The following is a 22,686-nucleotide window of genomic DNA, read 5'->3' on the forward strand; positions in this document are numbered from 1 at the left end:
TGCAGAACCACTGGCCCTATAAAAGGCTGTGTCTGAATTGTACAAGTTTGATTAGACCCAGACGACAACAGAGCAGAAGAAGCGGCCAGATTCTATTGTGGGCTCTGTTACTGATGCACAACACAAGAATGGGCAGACAGCAATGTGTTTTGTCCTCAGTTGCTGAGACTGAAAAAACTGGGAAAGTGATAATCATGCCAATCCTTCTGTACAAAATATTCTGAAATAGTTGGTTGAAAGCCACTATATAAATGCTAACTACATACTGTTAGATACTGCTCCTACTTGAGGATACTTTTTCATTCACAGACATTATGCACAAACCATTTACTAAATCAGCCACAACTGTATTTTTTAAATCATAGGGTATCTGGAGAAGATAAACTCAGTAGCCATCTCCTGGGAAGGGAAAAAAAAATTATTCTGACTCTGGCAGCAAACACTCACTGCATCTCATTACAGTTTCTAGCAGAGTAAAGGAACAAATATTAGCATACTTGGGCTCTGTACAGCAAGAGCTTGGTAGAACTCTGTGGGGTGTGTTATCCAGGTAAAGCTGGCTAATGGACCTGTTACGCCTTAAAGTCTGTAGATCTGTGAATTTATTTTATGAAGAGAAAAAGACTACTGCAACACTTTCAAGATTCAAGCCAGGATGCTCATGGTCAGGCAATCCTCTGACTGGCACTTCATGCGGGAATATGCCATGGCTCACAGAAAGGACAAATAATCTCTGTTAAGCCTACCTGCAAAGGAGCAATTAATAGGCAACAACAAATATATTTGGTGGCACTAAAGTTTCATCTGACCTGGAGTGACATTCCCAACAGCAGACAGTATCAGACACTTAGAAGAAAGATGAATATGAAGTGTCCTTCCCTTATCACACTTTCCTTATTCCCACCAGTCTGCTCCCCAGAGGGTGAATCAGCGACTAACATGCAGACCAGTAAATTCAATAGCTATCACTGGATCTCTTCTCTCTTAATTGTCTAATCCTTTCCTGAAGCAACTGGTGCTTCTGCTTTCCACATCCTTTGGCAACAAACTGGAACTATCAGCCTGTATCTCCACACCAGAATCACAGCACAGTGTTCTGCACCCTGCAGGGATGGGGAGAAAGACCAGCTTGGTTCCTGATGGTGGCATTCCCAAATCAGCTTTCTGTGTAAAGGCACAAGGAAGCTGGACGTGCTATGCAGCATGTCCAAACCACAATTTGGGACAATTTTCTGCTGTTCTGTTCTCTGATTTAAAACACTAGTAACCAACAGAAACAGAGTATTGCACTAAAGAAGGGAAGCGCTTTCAAAGAGGCAATGTAAGAACATCTCCTGCTTTCATTTCTAGCAAGCTGTCCTCCCTATAGGACATCCATACCTTCACTTTCCCACATCATGTAAAAACTCGCAGATGGCAAGATCAGTTCCCTGGAGATGAAATGAAGGCTTATAGAGAACTATAACAGTCACTGTAAACAGGGCACAAGCTGGGTTAATGTGCCGCCAGCCCTCCACCAGGAAGAACTTCCTCATGTACCTCTTTATGGACATTCCTGCAGAGTTCTCTCACCCCTGCCATCTTTCAGCAACTATGTTTGCACAACCTGAGCTAGATGCTAAAGTCATCCCAGTTACTCCTTGTGCATGAGTGCTTACCCTGTGCAGTCACCATAGCTAAATGAACTGGGGGAGCACACTGTAACAAGCCCTCATGAGTTCCTATGGGCATGAACACTTTATTCTCATGCATTTTAGACCATAAATTGGAAATGGCAGCAATCAGGCAAGTATCATGCTGTGCCTCCTAATTCTCCTGGCTCTCCACTGATTATATAGGAGAAATCCAAGAGACACGGAATTAAATCACCTGCCTTACATTGGACTAACCAAAGCTGTTCCTTGAATGACAGATTGCTAACAGCTCCCTTAATGACATCACCCAATATGTCATAAAATTTGCTGCCAACACTATGGAATGTTTTTTTCCCCCAGCCAGAAACATTCTCTGGCTTTGGAGCAGCAGTTTCAACAAAACGTGGCTCAAGAATTAACCTATCAAGGGTTCTCAGTGCACAAGGTAAGTACCACCCAAAAACTCACCGGAGAACAAAATTATCTTCCTTGACACTGCTTTCCTGGAATGGTGCCTCACGTCAGACTTCTCTAAGTGTCTGAGACTGAATTTATCTATCCACCATCTCTGCAGGTAGCACTAAAACTCACAGCTCAGGAAGCATAGCCAGATTGTTGCCAGATTACTACCCTTGGGTGAAAACTGTTATATTCTTATTGCTTTTGTGCTTTTTGGAAGGAAAGTCTTCCCAGATGGGGTGTTAGCATTAGAGAACAAACAGATATACTTGCAGTACAATAGAAAGGATTATTTACCTGGAGTTTCACTATTATCCCTCTACTTCGAGGCTCCTACCAGTTTTTCTGTCAGACGCACAAGTAAAGTGACAACCAGAGCACACACAGCAAGAACAGCCTTTGAGAATTTCCAGAAGACAATCTGCAGGTTTTTCTGTATTCTTCACACACCAGGAATCCAGCTCACAGCAATGCACCACAACTGACTACCCATTTGCTTTTAAAATGTTACAGTGGAACCCACTTAGGCAGCCATCAACCATGACTGCACAAGGGCGCTTAATTACCCATTCCTGTAACTCTGTGCTACCTGCATTTCTTCACAAGCATGCCTTATGCAAGAATGGGCTCAGTGGCACAGACCATTTTCAAAAAGGGCAAATATATTTCTGAGAAAAATACTTCAGTAAATGGAGCCAACAGTGAAGCAGGAAAAAGTTCCTTTTTAATGACAACTAAACTAAATTCTGATTTACAGTGAATAGCACTGAAAGTCTCCAACATTTGGTCCTTCTGATGAAGGTGAGGTTGCTCCTCTCCAGCCAGTTGCAGAAAATCAGTGTTGTCTGCTGTTTTTCTAAGTCACCCCCTAAAGCAGATCCACTTCTCTATGCATGCTGTCTTTCCTGCCTGCCACCAGCTATCTACTCAAAGCAGTCATAACTGAACAACCAGAACATGTACAGGAACAAGGAAAAAGTGCAAGCTAAGTCTTGTGGGAACTTAAAGCTAATGCACTCATCTGCACGGTCCCAGGATGTGGCTTGAATATCTCTGGTAACTCCTCGGGTATCAACTGTACTTCTGTTCCCTGCAGCGATTCTTGCCAACAGAAAACCATTCTGCATGCCAGTGTGCTGGGGATGCTGAGAACCAGTGGTCTGAACAATCTGTCATTCATGTAAGTTCAAAACAGCATCACTGTGGTGGCACTTGCTGGCACTGTGAGTAAATGAGCCATGAGCTATATATCTGGATATGCTGCAGCTCTTCCCTGAAAGAAAATGCAAGTCAAAAAGGAAGCATAGCACTCTGCTGAATGCTGAAGTGAGTGACCAAATAAATAGGATTAGCTAAATCTTGCTTATCTGTCAGTCATTCCTCCCCCTCTGAAAGCAGTCCTCTCAAGCCTGCCCATGATGATCAGGGCTTCAGTACTTGTTTGGGTTCCTGAATTGATGCATTTCAAGCTATGTCATCTGCTTATGCTATGCAGTCATAATGGTCTTGTCATACAAGGGGAAAACCTGGTTTGGCCAAATGTGCTGCATCACATGTACTTGCAGTGCACGGAATGAAAGGCTAAAATAATCCCCATGAATTTTGTTGTCAAGTTCAGAACTGCACTGCCATGACTGCAAAGTGACAGATGTCAAAACCGAGCTGAGTACCTCATTAATGCAGAGATAAACACACAGAATATGTTGTTTGGAATGACAACCCAGTATGTTTATATATGTATGCCACTATTTATCGTCCTACAGATGGTTGCTCACAGTGCTGTACATCCACAAATATGTTTAATTTTGCTTTTTCCTATTCTAGGAAATTACCACTTTTCCTTGTTTACACTGACTACTACTAAGATTGCCCAGGGATCTCTGAGTTTTTCTAAGGGTCAGGGGCTATGTTGCACAAAGCAGATCCAGAACCCACATGCAATCACTTCTCTGCAGCAGTAAAAGCCCATGCAGAGCATCTTTTAGGGAATTATCTCACTATCATTTTACAGTCAGGAAAACTCTGAAAGGTGAAATGACTTACCTAAGGTCGCACAGCAGGCTCTGTTCAGCACATAGTCACTACTCTTGCAAACTGGGTAGCTAATCAAGCTCATGCTACTCACACCACTCAAAATCCAAACAGTAATTATTATTTTCACTGCAATTTGTACAGCAGTCAAGGCTGCAGGCCACAATCAGGATTCAGCTTGTGCTGAGTTCTGTTCAAACACCAAATCAAATCCAGACCCTGCTCCATGGGGCTCGCACTCGGTAGGGACATAATGCTGGGGGGCACACAAAATGCAAAGAAAAGTGAGGGAAGGAGGGACAGAAGGCAGCAACCTGAATGCAAGGTTTCACATTGTTTTGGATAACTGTGAAGTTTGGAAGCTTAAATTATTTAGGTGGACAAGAAACGTAAGTGCATTACTGACAGCCACCTGTCTAGTTGCTTAAGTAGCAGTTTATCTTCATAATCTTAATTGCACAAACACTTTACTTTCACTCCTATGTTCTTTGATTACACCACCAGACAGCAACTGGATCCTACTATTCGCTCTTCAGAGGACTGTCTCACACTGCACTAACCCCATACTTACATTACACTGTACTTTCTAAAGAATGATATAATACTTAATCATACTGCTTCCTCCCTAATCTGCTGCCAGGGCAATTCTTGCTGTAGACCTTTTTATACAATATGTGCTTATACATTTTACAACACATGACAGTTTGGTATACTAGCTATAAGTAATGAAATCCTTTCACTCATGCTAACTTTCACTAAGCTCTGCAGTAGTGTAATATATGTATTAACTCCCACCTTACTGCACCCTAATATGTCTCCATGCTAGCCATGTTACGTACAAAATTACCATGTAGCAACAAAAAGACTTAACAGGGTATAATAGAAGAAATAATAGCACCTCTGTATACTGAATGGCATAGACACAATAGGATTATTTGCAAGGGTAAGACTGCTCAGTAACAAGTCAGGATTGCTGAATGGTACTTAGAAGTTAACCCTTTAGTTTTCTGGTATGGATCTACTGCCTCATTATTTGTTATAATGCACATATTTGTATAAACAATGGAAAAGAATATACAAGAAATATCTGATTGACACCCGTAACCTCAGGTGTCTGTGTACTTTTTCTGGATTTCAATTAAGCCAAGCATTTAAAACATGTTTCCAACCTATCAAAGCATGTGCTTAATCCTTTGCCCAGCTGATGGATTCTGCTGAAACAAGCAGTTTTTCAGTGACACAAACAGATTCCAGATCAGCACAATAATACCATACTGTACTCCAAACCTGCTTGAGAATTCACAATTTAAACACATTATTTTACAGAACAAAAGAAAACATTCATTTACAACTACTTTCCTTGCTCCTATTCTCAACTGGCTAAATCCACATACAAATTAATGACCTATCAATCACAATGTCTATTGAGGATACAGCACCAAAAACTGAGTCACTGCAGAACTTACATAAAAAATATAAATGCAATTTCATTTTAGACTATTAATTTTTTTCAGAAAATGATGTTAGGTACGCATTACTACCTGCATTCATTCCTCTTTCACAGGTATGTCTGAAGCTTAGGAGAGATGAGGTATTCACTTACATGATTAGAACCTGACTTTTAGTAGTACTATGTTAAATGGAAGCAATAAATAACAACTGCTTTGTTTCGCAATTGTCAAAACCTATTTTGCAGCTCTTCATACAGTATCCACTAATCTCCTTCAGCATCAGGTAATTCAAATTCCTCTGTCGTATTTCTGATACCTGCATTTATGACACTACAGCTTTATTTTAATCCCTGCAAAAACACATTAAGAAGGAATTGACAGTATAACGCTAGCTTAGAACAGAATACTTGTTTAATCACCCTAAACTCAACTTTATAAATCCAAGAGACAGGCAAGCCTAATTCAATAAAATACAATATATAAAAGCCTGTATCTACATTAGCAAATTGCGTATTGCAACAAAATAGATCTAAAAAGTGAAACAGCACTTAGGACCTAATATTCACAACATACGAGGTTTCACTCTGGACCAGCCGTAGTCTGGTCCAGTGGAAGGCACACACATTTGTGGTCCAAGTACATCAGGTGTAATCCTGAAGGACATCTGGTTCAATTTATTTAGAAAGAAACACAGTTTGCATAACCCAAGACTGCTCCACAATGTGAATCAAATTATAGTTAAGTTAGGACAACTGGAAGATTAACTTTAAAAAGGCACTCACCAAAACTAAAACACCCTTACAGTCAGCCCCATCAATGGTCTGTGGCAGACCACTTGGCCAAGGCAGGGAGTTTCAGCTGGCTGTACAGGCACTTAGTCAACTCCAGCATCTCTGAAGGCCTCTCCAGATGACAGAACAGCCATACCACCCATGCGCGTTGTCTCTTTCCAGAACAGCTCATATCCAGGGCCAGTTAGGTGCCTGAGATCAGGCTGGATTCATAATCACAGTGGGTGGGATTCAGCTCCAGAATGAGAAACCTGAATGAATGTGTTCTATAGGCAAGCTAAAGACTAGAAGCAAGGGTTTGATTCACTTGCCAGCACATTGGCACCTAATGCCACTGAATGCTGTTTTACTGCTTATGAGATATCCATGTGTAGATGACACAGAGCCTGTAGAAGACCTGTGTGCTTCTGGAAAAGCAGTCAGATGTCAGACAGGATCCTTGAAGCATTTTAACCATGGACACCTAGATGCAGGCAACTGCTTGATGGGTCAGCCTCCACAGACTGACATCATATCCTAAGACCCTGAACACTCCTGGATTCACTGCAGAACACTTGATTGGCCTTGTCAGAGCCATGATAAGTCTGCCAAGGCCAATGGTGATACCATCCTACTGCAGTCTGACCAGCTAAGCCAGCTGTGTAGTTAAGTATTTCACGGCATGTTCTCTGGCACATCCCTGCTGTTGTATCTATGCTTACACAGCACTTGCTGCAACATAAAGTAACATGGAGCTGTCTGTAGAAGCATGTTTTGCATTTGTTCAGACGTGATTTGGGAAGAAGCAACCTCAGGGAATAAAAAAAAATTACACCTCTTGGGAAGAGACAAAAGTGCAGTTAGAATTTCCCAGTCAACCTCACTTCTGCCTCGGCATGATTCCTCCAACACACCAAACAACTAAAACTAAACAAAATGTTGTACTATACGTTGAACACTCAGCTATTAAATATACCATCTCAGGTTCACACAGACATGCACTGAAGTCAGTAAGGCTAAATTTAAACCCCGATACTTGTATCTGCAGATCCGTCCCTAAGGGTATAAAATCCGAAACAGATGTTTTTAAGTATGCACACTGCATGCAATGCACAAGATCAAAAGTGTTTCATTTGAAGCTCAGGGTGTGCCTTATATACAGTTGTTTGATGCACTGAACACTTGTTTATCCCATTGACAAAGTGCTCCCTCCTCTCTCTCCCTCTCAAGCTGCCACAGGAGGCAGGAAAGAAGGCAGCAAGGACTGAGCAGGGAACTCAGCGTCGCTCCACTTTCTGTCCTGCATGAGCAAGGACCACTTGATAAGCCCGTTCTTTCCACAATATCCAATGCATTCAACAGAAACCTATTCACACAAACAATGAAGCATCCAGTGGCATGTCAACATGAGCATCTTCAAAAAGATGAAGAGATTTTACGTGTTTTTTAGCTATTTAGGAAGATCGTTTACATACCAGCATGGCATCATAAAATAATTAGGTCCATGAAAAGGTAACAAGGGATAACTACTCAAGAAAAGATCTTCAGCAAAACTAGATCTCAGGTTAGTTATAAAACTGGTAATTTGTAAATTATTTTCCCTAAAACCTGGTATTTTTCAGTATTTTAAAGATGCATTTTTCAACTACTTTAACTTTTAAGCATCGATAGTTAGCTGACATACACTGAATTTTCTTAAAGGAAATTAAATATCCAAGTCACATGAAAATGTTGACTACAAACTGTAAAGCACATTCCTGCAGCAGCTGTTGTTGACACTGTTTTACAGTTTTGCTGGGAATTTAAGGAAAACCCTTGCTTGTTTGGTCAGAATGCCAGGCAGGAGTGGAGCTCCACTTGACAGATCTACAGATCTTAGTCACTGTCTGTTTCTAATCCTAGAAGGCACTGGGATAGGATTGATACTGTTTTAAAAAAGGGAAAAAATGGGAGTAAAATAGAAAAGAGCATTCACTCAGATGAATTAGTTCTGAGAAATGGGAAAGAGGGGAACAAGTCATGCTGTTACAAACATTCTGTAATCTCTGTCAGACATTCATCTGTTTCCAGTGTACAGCTCAGTACTTTACAAAGAAATCTCCTCCCTTTAGAAAGCTGTTGCAGAACCTTGCTGCTCTAATAGCTAGAAACCTTCTTTAAATTTCCAGGCTGAAGTGATTTATATGTAGATAATATCCATTTGCTCTTATGCCATTGCCAGCCACAAGTTTAAAATTCTTAGTTTTCACTCTAGGATCCATGGGTTCGTAAACTCCTGAGACTACTACTTCTGAGTAGGCCTAACAGGTTTCAATTTGCTCTAACAATGCTACAGAGCATGTACCATCATCTTTGGAAAACTACACGTTTTCCAAACAAAAATCGAATCAAATAAATGTGAAAATCACTGGCTTAAATAGGTTTTTTCCCTTCCTCTTGTTTTTCATCCCTTCCCATGAGTTTTTAGACAGCAATCATGGACATGTTATCAACCTTCCTTTCTCTACATTAGACTAACCAGGGCTTCCCTGGTTTTCTCCTTGCAAGAAATGTCACCACTCACTGGTTTTCCTTTTAGCAGCTATTGCTGTCTCAGGCACAACTGGACATCGGTGTCCAGAATCCCACAAAAAATATCACAGTGCATCATGTAATGACGCTAACATTGCCCTAAATCAGCCGGAAATACTTAACAAAATACATGCAAGGATCATGTATACCCTCTTCACAGCCACATTGCACTGACATCCCATTACCATTCTTTGGTGAACAGATACACCAAGGTCCTCACTTCACTCCTTGTTATCCATCCTCAGCTGTGTGGCCTTCCAGTGCACCAGTAAGTCCTTAGCACTATCACCTCACTCCTCAAGGCTGACATCAGTGAAGTGGCGGCTTGGAAGTGATTGCTGGTGAGCCAGGTGATGATGCCACACTAAATGATGAATCTGATCAAACACAAATGCCTGACATGAACTAAATGCAAGCAATTGTGGCTGGTGAGCCATCAGCAAGTTTGGACTATTTTAGACTTCATTTTCCTAGTATAATGACCATGAATTGCAATTTCAAGCTGTTTATTTTACTGATGTTCTAATATAACTTCACCAGTAATAGGAAGGCTAAATACTAAGACACAGAAACTAAGTAATAATTAACATTCTTTAGCGGAACATAAAGCTACAAGGATGAATAACTTCATTTCATGGAAAGTCTAAGACTTCTCTCATGGAATTAATCTTAACACTTTGAATTTAACTCTTTGTGAAGCTACACTGAACATCTCTTGAGTACAAACTCAATGCATAACAGTTTTATAGTGTTCAAAGATGTATTAGCCAAGCTGAAGATACCGGGGGGAAATCCGATTTTGAAACACACAGTCTGCACCAGAGGGAAGACTCAGTTATGATTCTCAGGGTCATGGGTAACATTCTCCCACAATCTGTATGTGAAAAACACTTTCTGTAGCTCGTCCTATGCTTTTGATCACTTCTTCCCCTTGCAAAGGTTGCAAACATCTTTCTCTTTCAAGGTCATTGCTAAGTCTAGTTTCGAAGCTAATTACGCTTCATGCAAATTTTTCATCCAGATTTTTTATTGTTAATTTAAGCAAAGAAAATCAGAAATGAATACTATGGCATTTCCAGTTATATACTAGTTTAAATTAAAGGACTAAATCCCACATCACCTTAACTTTCCTGCACAGATAATTCTGGAGCGCCTCATTTTGAGACTTTGCTACATGTTGGTTATGTAAATAGCTAAAATGAAGCAGTGCCAGGGAGTATTCCCATGTACTGAAACTAAACACTATTAAATCGTTAGAATTGTCCCACAGCATGTGTCACAGGAGTGGTTTTAGTCTGTTCCAAAACAACCATCTTCCAAAATATCGCCAGGGCACAGTTTGCAAGTTAGGACATGCCAGGAATGGTTCCCAACAGGCAGTATGAGTCCAGTGACCCAGTTTTAAATGGTAGAAAAAAATGTAATCGTATGGGCACTGGCCAGTGTGCCAGCTGACAGTACCAGAGGGTGGTTTTGGACACTCTTAATTTGCAGGTACAGGCACAGACACGGCATCCCTCTGTTGGGCCCTGGCAAGCTGAGGAAATAACTTGAAACAGAAATGTGAGCCTAACTTTGAAGATTGTTAGTCTCTAAGAATGACAAGATCATTTATGTAGGCGTTTCACGCTTACAAGCTGTCATCTGTAATCCTGCCCCTCCGCTCTCGTGAGACCCCACTTGGAGTCCTGTGTGTAGTTCTGGTGCCCTTAACATAAGAAGGACATGAGCAAATCCAGAGGACACCACAAGGCTGATCAGGGAGCTGGAGCACCTCCCATACGAAGACAGGCTGAGAAAGTTGGGGCTGTTCAGCCTGGAGAAGAGAAGGCTGCGTGGAGATCTCAGAGCAGCCTTCCAGTATCTGAAGGGGGCCTATAAGGATGCCAGAGAGGGCCAATTCATCAGGGACTGTCATGACAGAATAAGGGGTAACAGGTTTAAACTTAAACAGGGGAAGTTCAGGTTAGATATAAGGAAGTTCTTTATTGTGAGGGTGGTGAGGCACTGGGATGGATTGCCCAAAGAAGTGGTAATTGCTCCATCCCTGGCAGCGTTCAAGGCCAGGTTGGATGGAGCCTTGGGTGACATGGTTTAGTGTGAGGCATCCCTGCCCATAGCAGGCAGGTTGGAACCAGGTGATCTTAAAGTTGTTTCCAACCCAAGCAATTCTATGCTTCTATTATCTGGGCTGTTGCAAAACAACCCTCTCCAAGACTCCTCTTGCCCACATCAAGAGACTCTGTGTTACAAACAGCAGAGGAGCATTTGTTTTTCTGCAGCCATTCCAGAAGCCTGCTATTGCAGAGGAAGAGGCAGGAGGTCAGACAGGAGGAAAATACACTGCTTATAGCCAGCCCTCTTCTCCTTCCTGCTAAAATCTTCCCTGATCTTAAGAGACCTTGTCCTATTTTACTCACACTTCAGCTGCACACAAAGTTTATCATTACAAATAAAGTACTGTAGGGTGGAGGTTGCAGAGGTACAGTCTACCATGGCAGTACCAGCCACATTCTGGCTATGTTAATCACAGGAGATCACTCACCTTATTCAATGAACTTCTTCAAGTAAGGTGCATGACTTTTGACTTTTAGCAGTAAACAAAAGAACCTGTCAAGGTTTCACAAGTAGCGTTTTCTAAACCTCTCAACTCAGAATATTTGTCTTTGACCTTGCAAGTACAGCATGTCTAGCTTTCTTCTCTATAAATTTTTCCTAGCTGAAAGATAACCAGACAAATAAGTGGAATGTGTGACAACTCATCAACTGTTTGTAATAATTTATTTCAAACCATTTATTCAGCAGCTCTCTTCTTCTGATGCAGTCTCAATTACTTGATTGAATAATATTCTCTGAAATAGCACATGATGTGCTTGTGTCAAAGAGGCTCTCCACAGAGGCCATCAGCCACCTTTTAAAATCAATGAAATTCATAAATTTGCATCTGTCTTCGCAAGAAGAAAATAAAGGAACCTTTTCCCCCGGTACATATGACCTTCTCATTCCAAGACCAGCTTGTTTCAAGTCTTCTGCACCTCCGAATGCCAACGTGAAGACAGATAATATCTTTCTTAGAATAGACAGATCCTGAAGTCTATTATATTCCCCTTCTTAAGGATTCTAGCTGTAATTCTCTCTTAGTAATTGGGATTTGCACACTGTTCCACACAGCAATGCATATTCCAGCTATTCATTGTCATGCTGTCACTGCATTTTTAACACTGCTGATAGCGACCGATGTTATCAAATTCTGCAGACTTCTCAGGCTTGTTCATTTCGTGTTTTCATTTCACCATTTCTGAGCAGAAATGTTTTTATTTTTCCCTTTGTGATGCCTCACTACTGTGACCCTGCCATTCCGCACAGCTAGATCTTGTTAGTTTTCAAATATTGAGTCCACACTGTCTGATCACACCACAGATTTTCTGTTCTGATATGTTTGCTGTCTTTGTGTTTGCAAGATCAAAGCTAATGCTGTTTATACCACAGTGCTAAAAAAGTTCACTTCTGAAAAGGTAAAATAACCTTAGTGTTTGAAATCTAGCCTGTTTTATTCTGTGACTTCTACTGCTGGTAATATCCGCATGTTTCTTCTCTTCCTGGCTTCATTATCCCATATAGGAATTTTCTTTAACAAACTTTTAGAAGGAATTTTGAAAAGAACTCAGCAGCAGCCATATCCTATGTGAAGCCCCTTCAGGTGCAAGAAAGTAGAGCTGCACCAACACCAGATGCTTTCCAAACCCCACTCCCATTTCTCCTTCCCAACAGCATTCAAGTTCTCAGCTCCTCACATTTCAATAGGTGGTACCCTCCTCATTTACATTCTCTCCCTGTTTCTTTCTCCCCTCCTTTCTTCCCTCCCATACATTTTTTTATTTCCAATGAAATGGAATTCATCCTCAAATTCCCTGGATAACTTCATGCATTTCCTTTTATATCTAACTATTCTGGTATCTTAGTGTTTTTCAAACAGTGGACCACAGCCCCCAGGACGTTCATAAAAGGCAACTGTGAGAGTTATAAGATGGTGAAATTTTTATTACACTCTAAAACAAAATAAAATATCTCTTCTCCATTCCCAAAAGACCTTTATCCTTCAAAAATAAGTTTTGCTATCAAAATCTCAAATCACTCATACAAATAAATGACATACGCTCCTTACATGATACATTTTAGCCAGGTTCCCTTGGGGATCAAGACTGATGTTGCTGTGTCATTTTGAGCCTGATGACCAATCTCAACCACATTTGACTGATACCACAAGGCTCCAAGATACTAAACTCCTGCAAGTTTTGTGAAAAAGCTGGTGCCTGGGCAGAGCAGAAAGTATGCCAAATTCCCACCAGTGGAAAGACAGGGATAGTTTATTCTTTAACAAAACTAAGTGGCAACTTGAGGACATCAAATCAACACACAAATAGCTTTCTGCCAGCTATAATACATGGTGTGTCCTTGTCAACTACACAGATTAAGAGCCTGTGAGGAGTCAGACAGTTTAGCTACTGAAGCCAAGGCATGACAGGATACAGGAGAGGACTTTCGGTATTGTGGCCACAGGGTATTTAGGGAAAGTAATGACTTGGAGGGGGGAGTCTGGGGCACAGCATTCTTTCCTCATTTCTACTGTTCACAGGATACACCTTTTACCTTCATTTTTATAGCCAAAGCATGAAATACATGAAAATGTTTACTTCAAACAATGTAATGACACTGAAAAGGCTGCACAGCCCCATCACTCTTTTCACAGACAGCTCCCGGATAAAGCCATCAGTTCTTCACCTTTCCAACCTACCCAGCTACCCTTCCAACTCACATTAGGACACAAGCGCTTTCCAAACCAGTATAGCAATACTCATCGCAGCCAGCGTGACAGCAGCAGAGCAGAGGCTACCATGGGGTACTCCCAGCTCACGAATGAGGGACGCCCTGGAGATCTCTATTAAGCCCTATGGGAAACTTTCTTCTGGATCTGAACAGAGAAAATCATACTGGCAGCATGATTTCTCCTATGGGAAAAAGCAGCACCTGCCCCAGGCCCTCCTGAATTAGCAGAGTCCTTATAGGCTGGATGAGGCAGTTGGTATGCTGACAAGCAGAGCACTCAGCTCTTTCCCTGCTCCCTGCCTGCCTGCACAGCTCCAGCACCCCATTTCACAAAGACGTGAAGGCAATCTGCATTTTACCATGGTCAGAGGCCCCAGTATCCCTGTGTTTTCAGAATTTTCTCCCTGGGATCTGATACCCACCAATGCTTACAGACCTCAGTCACATCACCCTGCTATGGGGTTAATGCTCTTATTAAAGTCAGCATCAATGCTGAAACCCAGCTCAAAAACCTGCTGAATGTTCCTGGACTTCCCTTCCTCTCCCTTTGGCCTCTCGTGTGCCTCTCACTTTACAGCCGGGGTACATGGTGGGAACAAAAGCTGGCAGCAGCGTGGGTTAAGGTCCTTTGCTTCTGGGGAGTTAGGCCATGCCTTTTAGAAAGAGGTACACAATCTCATGTAAAGACTTTAAGTGAAGAAGAAACCACTGTAAAGATAATTAATAAATGCAACTTAACAGGTTACAAATGTATATACCTCATGGCTAATGCAAATTTGTGTAACTTCAGCTTCCAAACACAGCATTTGTCAAGTTAAGGAGCACTGCATGACTTGAAATCTCCCCCTGTAGGTCCTCATACGCCATAATATGTCAATTTTTAATCTTCTTTTGAATAGCAAGAAAATTCATCTTTTTAGTTCTTCTGCTTTCATTTATTTAAATCAGTCCTGAAATCCTTTCTACTTTCTACTTGAAAGGGAGTCTTGACAGATGTTTGACCTGGACAGAATGGGAACCACTGTGGGCAATGACAGTCCTATTTTTCACATACGTATTTAGGGACCACATTAGGCTTAAATACAGCATTGCAGTGAGAGCTCACATTGGATGCCCATCTACCACAGCTTCTAATTTCTCTTCTAAATAACTGTTTTCCATAACATGTAATTTCCATAATTCTTCCATCAGTAGGACACCTCCTACACTTTGATCCCCAGAAGTCTTATACTGCATTGGGTGTTTTAAAAAATACAGGCTGTCTAAGCAAGCCCAGATTATTATGATATCTAAAACAGTCTATAGAATTAGCTATTTTTACTATAATTTATTAAACAAATAATTTCTGTGCCACCTGCAAAGTTCAGCAGCCATAAATGCATATTACCCTCCCAACTAACTGTTAGGGATACCAAGGCTACAAACAAGACCCTTGCCTGACTCCACTATACACCCTACTCAAGCACTGGCACAAGCCTTCTTTTTTTCTAGCCTTCTGGAATTTACCCCTGTAGCAAGATCTGACAAACAGCAGCAACAAAGGCTCTAGGAGCATCAAGGTCAAGCCTTTTAAGACTCTTACATAAAAGTCACCTGGTCCTGCAGACTGATTTCAAGTGTAAAGGCAAACAACACAGCACACAGCTAGCTGCCATGAAGAATTTCACCTTTTCATTCTGAAACAGTTCCCTGTTTCAAATGAACTTTTAACTGTGACATCTAATAACTTCTCTCTTATGGCTGCTTTGGCTCCAAAGAACTAGCAACTGAGTAATATGAAACCAGTTTAAAACAGGTCCAGGGAAAACCTGGGGAATCACAGAAAGACTGGTACCTGTACCACATATATTGGTAAGAACTATGAAAAGCAACAACAGAGTATACCAGCACTTGCACAAACATGGCATATTTGTGTGATGAAAGGAATGAATAAGGTTGCACCAACATGTGTATTTTAAGTCATTTTCCACAAAACTCCAAAGAAGTAAAAGGTAATGCATACCATGGAAATGTTCATTAATAAAGTCTCGTTGGCTTTCCAAAAGACATTTGATGAATCTGTCATTCATAAATCTTAAAAAAACTAACCTCCCAGAGGATAAAAATAAATGTCCTTGCAAGGATAAATAATTAAAAACAGATGGTAGGAGAATACTGTCAATTTTTCAAGTGGAGAGAGGTCAATGGTGGAGTCCTGCAGGGATCTGTGCTGGAACCTGGGAGCTGCTCTCTTATTTATAAATGAGCTGGAAAACAGGATAAATGGTGAGGTGACAAACTTTGCTGCTGATATGCATTCAGGGTAGCTAAGATAAGGGCTGACTATGATGAAAGACTTTACAATACTGAGGGACTAGGCAATAAAAAGGCAAATTAAAGTCAGTGTAGATAAACAAATATGAAGTCATTTCTTTGAGGGGAAAATACCTAACAACATGATGTGCTCCAAGGTGACTATTACTACTTCAGGACCGAGATCTTAGTGTTGTAATAGATAGCTTTGTGAAAACATTAGTCTACTGTTTACTAACAGTGAAAAGGTGAGTATTACGAATTACTTGGAAAGTAACAAAGAATGAGAGAGTATTATGCCACTGTATAAATGGCTAGTTTGTCTGTCTTGAATACTGCATGTAGTTTTGGTCTCACTGCCACTGAAAGGATACAGTAGACTGGACATGGCTGTAGGCAGGGCAGCAGGGATAATAACATTTATGGTAAAACCTAACAACTAAGTGACAACTAAGAAGCCAAAGATTCATCAGGACTCAAAAGCAGATAGCTGAGGTGTAATCAGGACCAGCACACGGAAGGTGTCTGTCTCTTCTAACACATGAGGTGGGGGGGAATCAAATGAAATGGGCAGGTTTAAAACATAAAAATCCCTACTGAATCTTCACACAACACGTATTAAGCTGTGGAACTCTGCTCTGGGGCACTGTAACCCCTAAAAGTTTACACAGGTTCAAAAAGTGACCAAAGTAATAAAAAAGAAATTCCAGCAAGAGCTTTTAAGTTCCAGGAGTTATCTCAGAAGTCCCTGAACAGAGGCGCTGGAGGAGAGAGAGTACTGAGGGCAAAATGTCCTTTTACCACTCTGATACTTCCTGGGTGCATGTTACAGACCACTGCTCGACATCACAGGACTAGATGGGCCTCTGGTTTGACAAAGTACAAGGTTTTATGTTGGTGTTTTTTCAACCATCCTCTTATTGTGGGCATGGACTCAGGCATCTCCTGAAAAACATGTACTTGTCCATGGGACACTTCTGTGCTTTTCTTTTGCTTTCTCTGCTTTTCTCTTTGCTGTAACTTGCAATGTCCTAGTAAAGGAAATAAGTAATGATAAATGTCTGGAAATGAAAAAAATCACAATGACAGAACTGAAACCTTTAATTTATTTAACTTACAAAAGGAATAAATCTCAAGCAATATCTTTATTTGTGAGGTTTCTTGCAAGCTAGATATAGGGCAGTAAAGAGCAATAATACCTTATTTCTAATGCTGTCACCAAGTGTTTGTGTTCATGCAGCTGCTCAGATCAGGTAAGTGTTCATACGTATCATTTTGAATTGAGGAAGGGAAGGCTAGGGGATGGAGAACAAGACTGCCAACACTGCCTCTCAAGATATCAAGTGCACCCTTACAGCATTATGCACAAAGACCAAGAAAAGCAGCCTAAGCCATGGCAAAATCTTAAGCACGTCTAATGTATCCTGGCCTTATGTACACAAAGGAAATAGGTTTTCTTCTGAGTTTTTTTCTGCTTAATCATGTCACAGACATGATTAGACAGCAACAAGGACTGAAAATGCATGTGTCCGAGATACTGTTTATCATTTCCTTATTTAAAAAACACCTCTTCAAAACAAGAGCTGTATCATGCTGACAATTTATAATGACTCATGCAGGACAGAATGTGATCAAAGCCTTTCTGAAAAGAAATTAGCTCCTAAGCTTTTATTTGCAATCCTAAACCAAGCACGATCCCATGGCAAAAAAACTGCTTATAAGGAGATTTAAATCACATCAATCTGAAGTATTCTTATATGTTCTAACTGAATGCTAACATTACTAATAATATGCAAAATCAAAGCTACACTCACATACTTGTTTATTTTACAACTTCAAGTTTAGAGAACTGAATACAGATCTATATGCATATGTAGATGACATTACTGTATTGTTATCTGTGAGATAAGCATCTTAAGCTTATTATTTAATACACTCAGAACAGTAAAATAATAAAGGATGTAGGTCATATAGCTCACAGAAAATGTGTCAGAACTTGTTATAACTCTCTTGCCCTGCACATTCTATTCTAATTTTTCCTTCTGTCCCACCACCCTTGCTTTCTTCTTCAAAGGACGCAACTCAAACCAACATGGATTTTCTGATAGCTTTTTCTTCCTTTGAGGAAACTTTTTTTTTTTTTTTTGGCTAGTACAAAAATGAAGAGTCAGGTAAACGCTGAATTAAGGTACAACATTCAGCAAACAACAAAGTCAGGCTCTTTCAACACCCAATGTTGTTCCAGTTCTTGCAGGGCCTTCATGTACAAACCAGAAAAGATGGCCAATAACCACTTGGCTATACATGTATTCCCCTAATATTTTAATTTTGGAGGTAAGCAGTCCGAAAAGTGATTCCACTGCTGATGTAAAACTTCTTTTGTTGACTTTCAATATCAACAGTGCACCTACCAGCTTTGGAGATGATAAAAATTCTGTGTTATTTTGCCTGAAAACATATCTTCAGTGTCACACCCGCACATGTGCAGCATGGTGTGGGCCAGCTGGGCTCCTGTGTATCAGCTGCATGCAGTGGTTTCTAAATATTATTCTTCACCTATGCAGAAATGCAGTAAAGGAATCTGGTTCATTTTTATCTACCTTGCACTTACTTCTGTTGGCATGAAGCGGTAGAACCATATAAATAAAACACCATTATCTCTAATGTTGGAAGGTGTAAGGGATTTGGAAATTGCGTTGTTCCACTGTACACTGGACATGAACAAACCAGGCTGAGGATACACCAAACCAGTGAATATTCATGTCACTTTTAACCAGCAGAGCCATAAGGAGAGGAGACAGCTGAAAGCAGAAGTCCTTAATGGAGCAGAGAAGACATCAGTGGTGCAAACATGGAAGAGTTTACTCTGCCTGGAGCCAAGTGACAGGACAGTGTACAATGAATAAGACCATATCAGAATGCATGTTACTCAGCAGACAAAGTAGCCACCAGCACCAAAGAGGATTCACAATGTGGAGATGGAAAGTCCAAAGCTACTATCACTGGAGTCAGGGGAAAAATCTACGAACCTCAAGTAACTGCAGATCAACTCCCAAGTGATAAAGAAATAAACCATACAGAAACTTCAGTGACAGAAACAGCATGAAAATATATGTAACACACTTAAAAACAGCATCGCAGAGAAAAGCAGTTAAAGCTGTTTCATACAAACCAGAAATTTCCACTAAGCCTCATGGACTAGGTGGCAAACTGAAGAACACCCAAGCTGCTAAGCAAACAACTCAGAAGAATTATTGCTCAGAAACTGAAATGAATGTAGGTCAATTAAGGGGACTGAAAAAGTGATTGTGAGACTATTTAGGAGACATTTCGCTCTATTTCCCAAACAACTTGTTCTTGCAAAACAAAAACTTCTCAATTTCAGGGTTTTATCATGAAGACAAGTAGAAGGTATGATTTGATTTTAGACTTCTTTTTTTTTTTTCCCAAATTACTGAAGTGTTAATATTTTCTATCACACTACAGCTGATTTTATTACTATCTCAAGTCTACAGACGGTTCTTTTCTCCTCCTCTGTCTCCCAGCTGCACACAAATCACCCAGTTCTGTACTAACTCAGAGGGAAAGCTGTGTTGGAAATGCAAAAAGGGATGTCCTGGTGTTCTCCCTCTTCCTTATCATCAGCTTCCCCCAGTGAGACACTGGATGTGACGGGGAAAGGCAAATGAAATCAGGAAACCTTCTGAGTCAAAACCAGAAACTGAAATGAATTTTGTTTTCTTTAAACTCCTAATGTACAGATGAAAAAAATCCATGTGAACTGGGAGAACAGACCCCAGCCAAAACTCACGCATGTAACATCCAGTGACCTCACCTGCCCTTCCAGTTGGCCAGCAAAAGACCTCTCCATGCCCTCCCATGGAACAGAAGTGGGCTCTGCCTTAACCAGGTGGAAACCTGGGCTCAGCACTAACCTTCAACAGGCTGGCAGTTGCCTTCACCCACCATCACCTGCTCGGAGCGTCCCCACGGCCCCCACTGCCATTTTCTCCTCACCTTTAAGTTCCAGCCCAAGCGCTGGAGGACAGCGTGGGGCTGCCGCTGCCCGCCAGCCCTCCCCGGGGCCTTTAGATGCCCACAGGTCTGTTCGCAGGCCGAAACCGGACAATTTCTCCGGGTACCCCGGCTCCTCGGGGGCTGAGGGCAGAGCCTGACGCTGGCCCACGCCCGATACCCCCGCGGGTGGGGGCGCGGGGACCGGCACCGCTCCTCAACGCCAGTGATGCTCCCCGCTCCCCTCGAGCACCACCGCCCCGGCGGGGCACCGCGGAACGCGCCCCCCCCCCGCCGCTGCCCCTGTCCCCTGCCGGCGCGGGCGACAGCAAGTTTCCCCAGCGCCGCCTGCACCCCCGTGGGGCAGGGCTGGGCAGAGCGGCACGGAGCCCCCCTCCACGGAGCGGCTGCCCCCACTCACCCGAGGTCAGCTGCATCCAGGCACAGATCTTGTAGACGGTGGCTGTGTTGCAGAAGAAGAAGAGGATGAAGCAGACGATGCAGGCGATGATGAGCATCATCGAGAGCCCGATGAAGAAGGAAGCGGCTTTGAAGGCTCCCGAGGGCAGGCTGGAGAAGTCCGTAAAGCTGCCCCGGCAGGTGAGTTCCCGGCTGAAGCCGTTGCCGATGCAGTAGTGGAAGAGCCCGAAGTAGCCCGCCTGCGGGGTGTCCACGCCGTCCCCGATCCAGTAGGGCTGGATGAAGCACACCACGTTGACGATGGCAAAGCAGATGGTGAAGATGGCCCAGAGCACGCCGATGGCCCGCGAGTTCCGCACGTAGTTGGTGTGGTAGATCTTGGCCGCCTCCTGAGCTGGGAGCATCCCCGCTGCTGCCGCTCCTGACGAGCCTGCTCCTGTCGCCGCCGTCCCTGCAGCCGCTCCGGGCATCCTCGCCGAGAAGATCCCCCCTCCCCTTCCTCCTCCTCCTCCTCCTCTCCTCCTCCTTCTCCTCCTCCTCCTCCCCGCCGGCTCCGCTCGACGCGAAGCGCTCCGCCGCTGCGTGCGAGAGCCAGCGAGCCCCCCCGCCGGGCTTCAGCGGCTCCGCGCCAGCAGCAGCACCGGCAGCGGCAGCGGCAGCACCCGCACGGCCCGCCGCCGCCTATCGGGGCGCAGCGCCGCCGGCCACCGCGCACCGCCCGCCCCGCAGCCCGCCCTCCCGCCGCCGCCCGCGGCTCCGCGCCGGGCGGCAGCCGCCACAGCGGCAGCAGCGCAGGGCTGAGGGGCGCAGGGCTGAGGGGCGCAGGGCTGAGGCGCCGGCCCTGAGGACAGGCAGGGGCGAGGGGCGGGAAGGGCGAGCCCGTGGCGGCGGGGGCGCTGCAGCCGTGGCCTCCCCTCAGCCCCTCGTCCGCCGCGCTCCCGGCCCGGGCAGCGGCTGGGCGGTGGAGCTGGTGCCGGGCTGCGCGTACCGCGTGTCCGGGGAAGCCGCGCTCAGGCAGCGCATTCGGAAGTTTAAAACCCGTGCGTGCGGCTTGCTGGTCCCTCACAGAACATCGACCCGGCCTCGGCCGGGGGCTGCCGCTGCGGCCCCGCCCTGAGCAGCGCCTCCTGCCCCGGGCCGGGAGACCCTTGTCTCTGCGGAAGCAAACCGCGCGGGGGCAAAGTCCTGAGCCTGGGGACCTCCTCACCTCAGGAGGTGGGATGGCGGCCGTGGAGAAGACCACCATGAGGCTCTCGGTGAGGGTGGGTGAGGTGGCACTGGTGGAGAACAGCAGCTCCGCTCCAGCCCAGTGACTTTGGCCTGGCACTCGGCGCGTTGAGCGTTTTGGCATGCAGCAGTGATTAGCATATATTAATGAGCAATTAGCATCTGGTAATAATCATTCCTATGCCAGTGACACTTGGATTTGCAGTCCCCGACCTATGCGCTGAGACTGAGTTAACAGCAGTAATCGGTGGCACACACGCACAGCTCTCAGGCTTGTCCTCGCCCGGAAAGGAGCAGAGAGAGGCTCTGGAGAGCGAGCAGCCGCCTCGGCCACAGCAGGCTCTGCTCCGTGCCGGCAGAGGGCTGCACTCAATTGAGTATTTGTGCTCGTCAGGGGCTGCGAGGAGGGGGGATTCCTGTGGAAGCCACTATCGGAAAGAAAATTCCATCTCTTTCTCGCCAAATTTGATTTCTGCCAAAAACCAGCCACAGCCCAACGCAGAGAGCACGCCAGCCATCCCCCAGTGCACCGCAGAGGGGCCAGGAAGGGGCAGCGCCTGACAGCAGGTTTTGGGACCCTATACTCGTGTCTGGAACAGAGTCAGAGCTTTGGAAGCAGCTACTGAAAGGTGGGAGCACAAGGGAGCTGCTCGGTGCAGTGATGCTGTTAATGCCCTGCATGCGGGAGCGCTCCCCTCTTGGAGGGCAGTAGGGTGGCACACATGGCATGGGCTTGCTCAGGCACATGCAGCGGGGGTGGTGTGTGCCCCCAGTACTCAACGCTTGCCTCTCTTAGGGAGGTCGGTCCAAGCATGCAAACTACAGCTAAAATTCCTGGAGATCCGGCAACCACCGAGTGTTCTTTGTCCATCGCTGACAGAGGTGCCTGTGTATGCTCCGCTGCCTCACCGTGCTCCTACTGCAGTTGCTGCACGTGACCAGACTGCTCATACGCTGCCTTCAGAGAGCAACTGAACTTGTTCCAGCCTC

At 43.9% G+C, this 22,686-nt stretch overlaps 1 protein-coding gene across 1 annotated transcript in view; it reads right to left on the reverse strand.

The window, feature by feature from the left end:
- LHFPL3 (LHFPL tetraspan subfamily member 3) overlaps positions 1–20,939 on the reverse strand; it is a 250,633-nt gene extending 229,694 nt beyond the window's left edge. The window contains exon 1 of the mRNA XM_065666402.1: positions 20,471–20,939. Within this exon, the coding sequence (XP_065522474.1) occupies positions 20,471–20,939 (469 nt within the window). The remainder of the gene's footprint in view (positions 1–20,470) is intronic.
- Positions 20,940–22,686: the final 1,747 nt, after the last annotated feature.

The sequence above is a fragment of the Lathamus discolor genome, chromosome 1 (genome assembly GCF_037157495.1).
Source record: "Lathamus discolor isolate bLatDis1 chromosome 1, bLatDis1.hap1, whole genome shotgun sequence".
Taxonomy (NCBI): domain Eukaryota; kingdom Metazoa; phylum Chordata; class Aves; order Psittaciformes; family Psittacidae; genus Lathamus; species Lathamus discolor.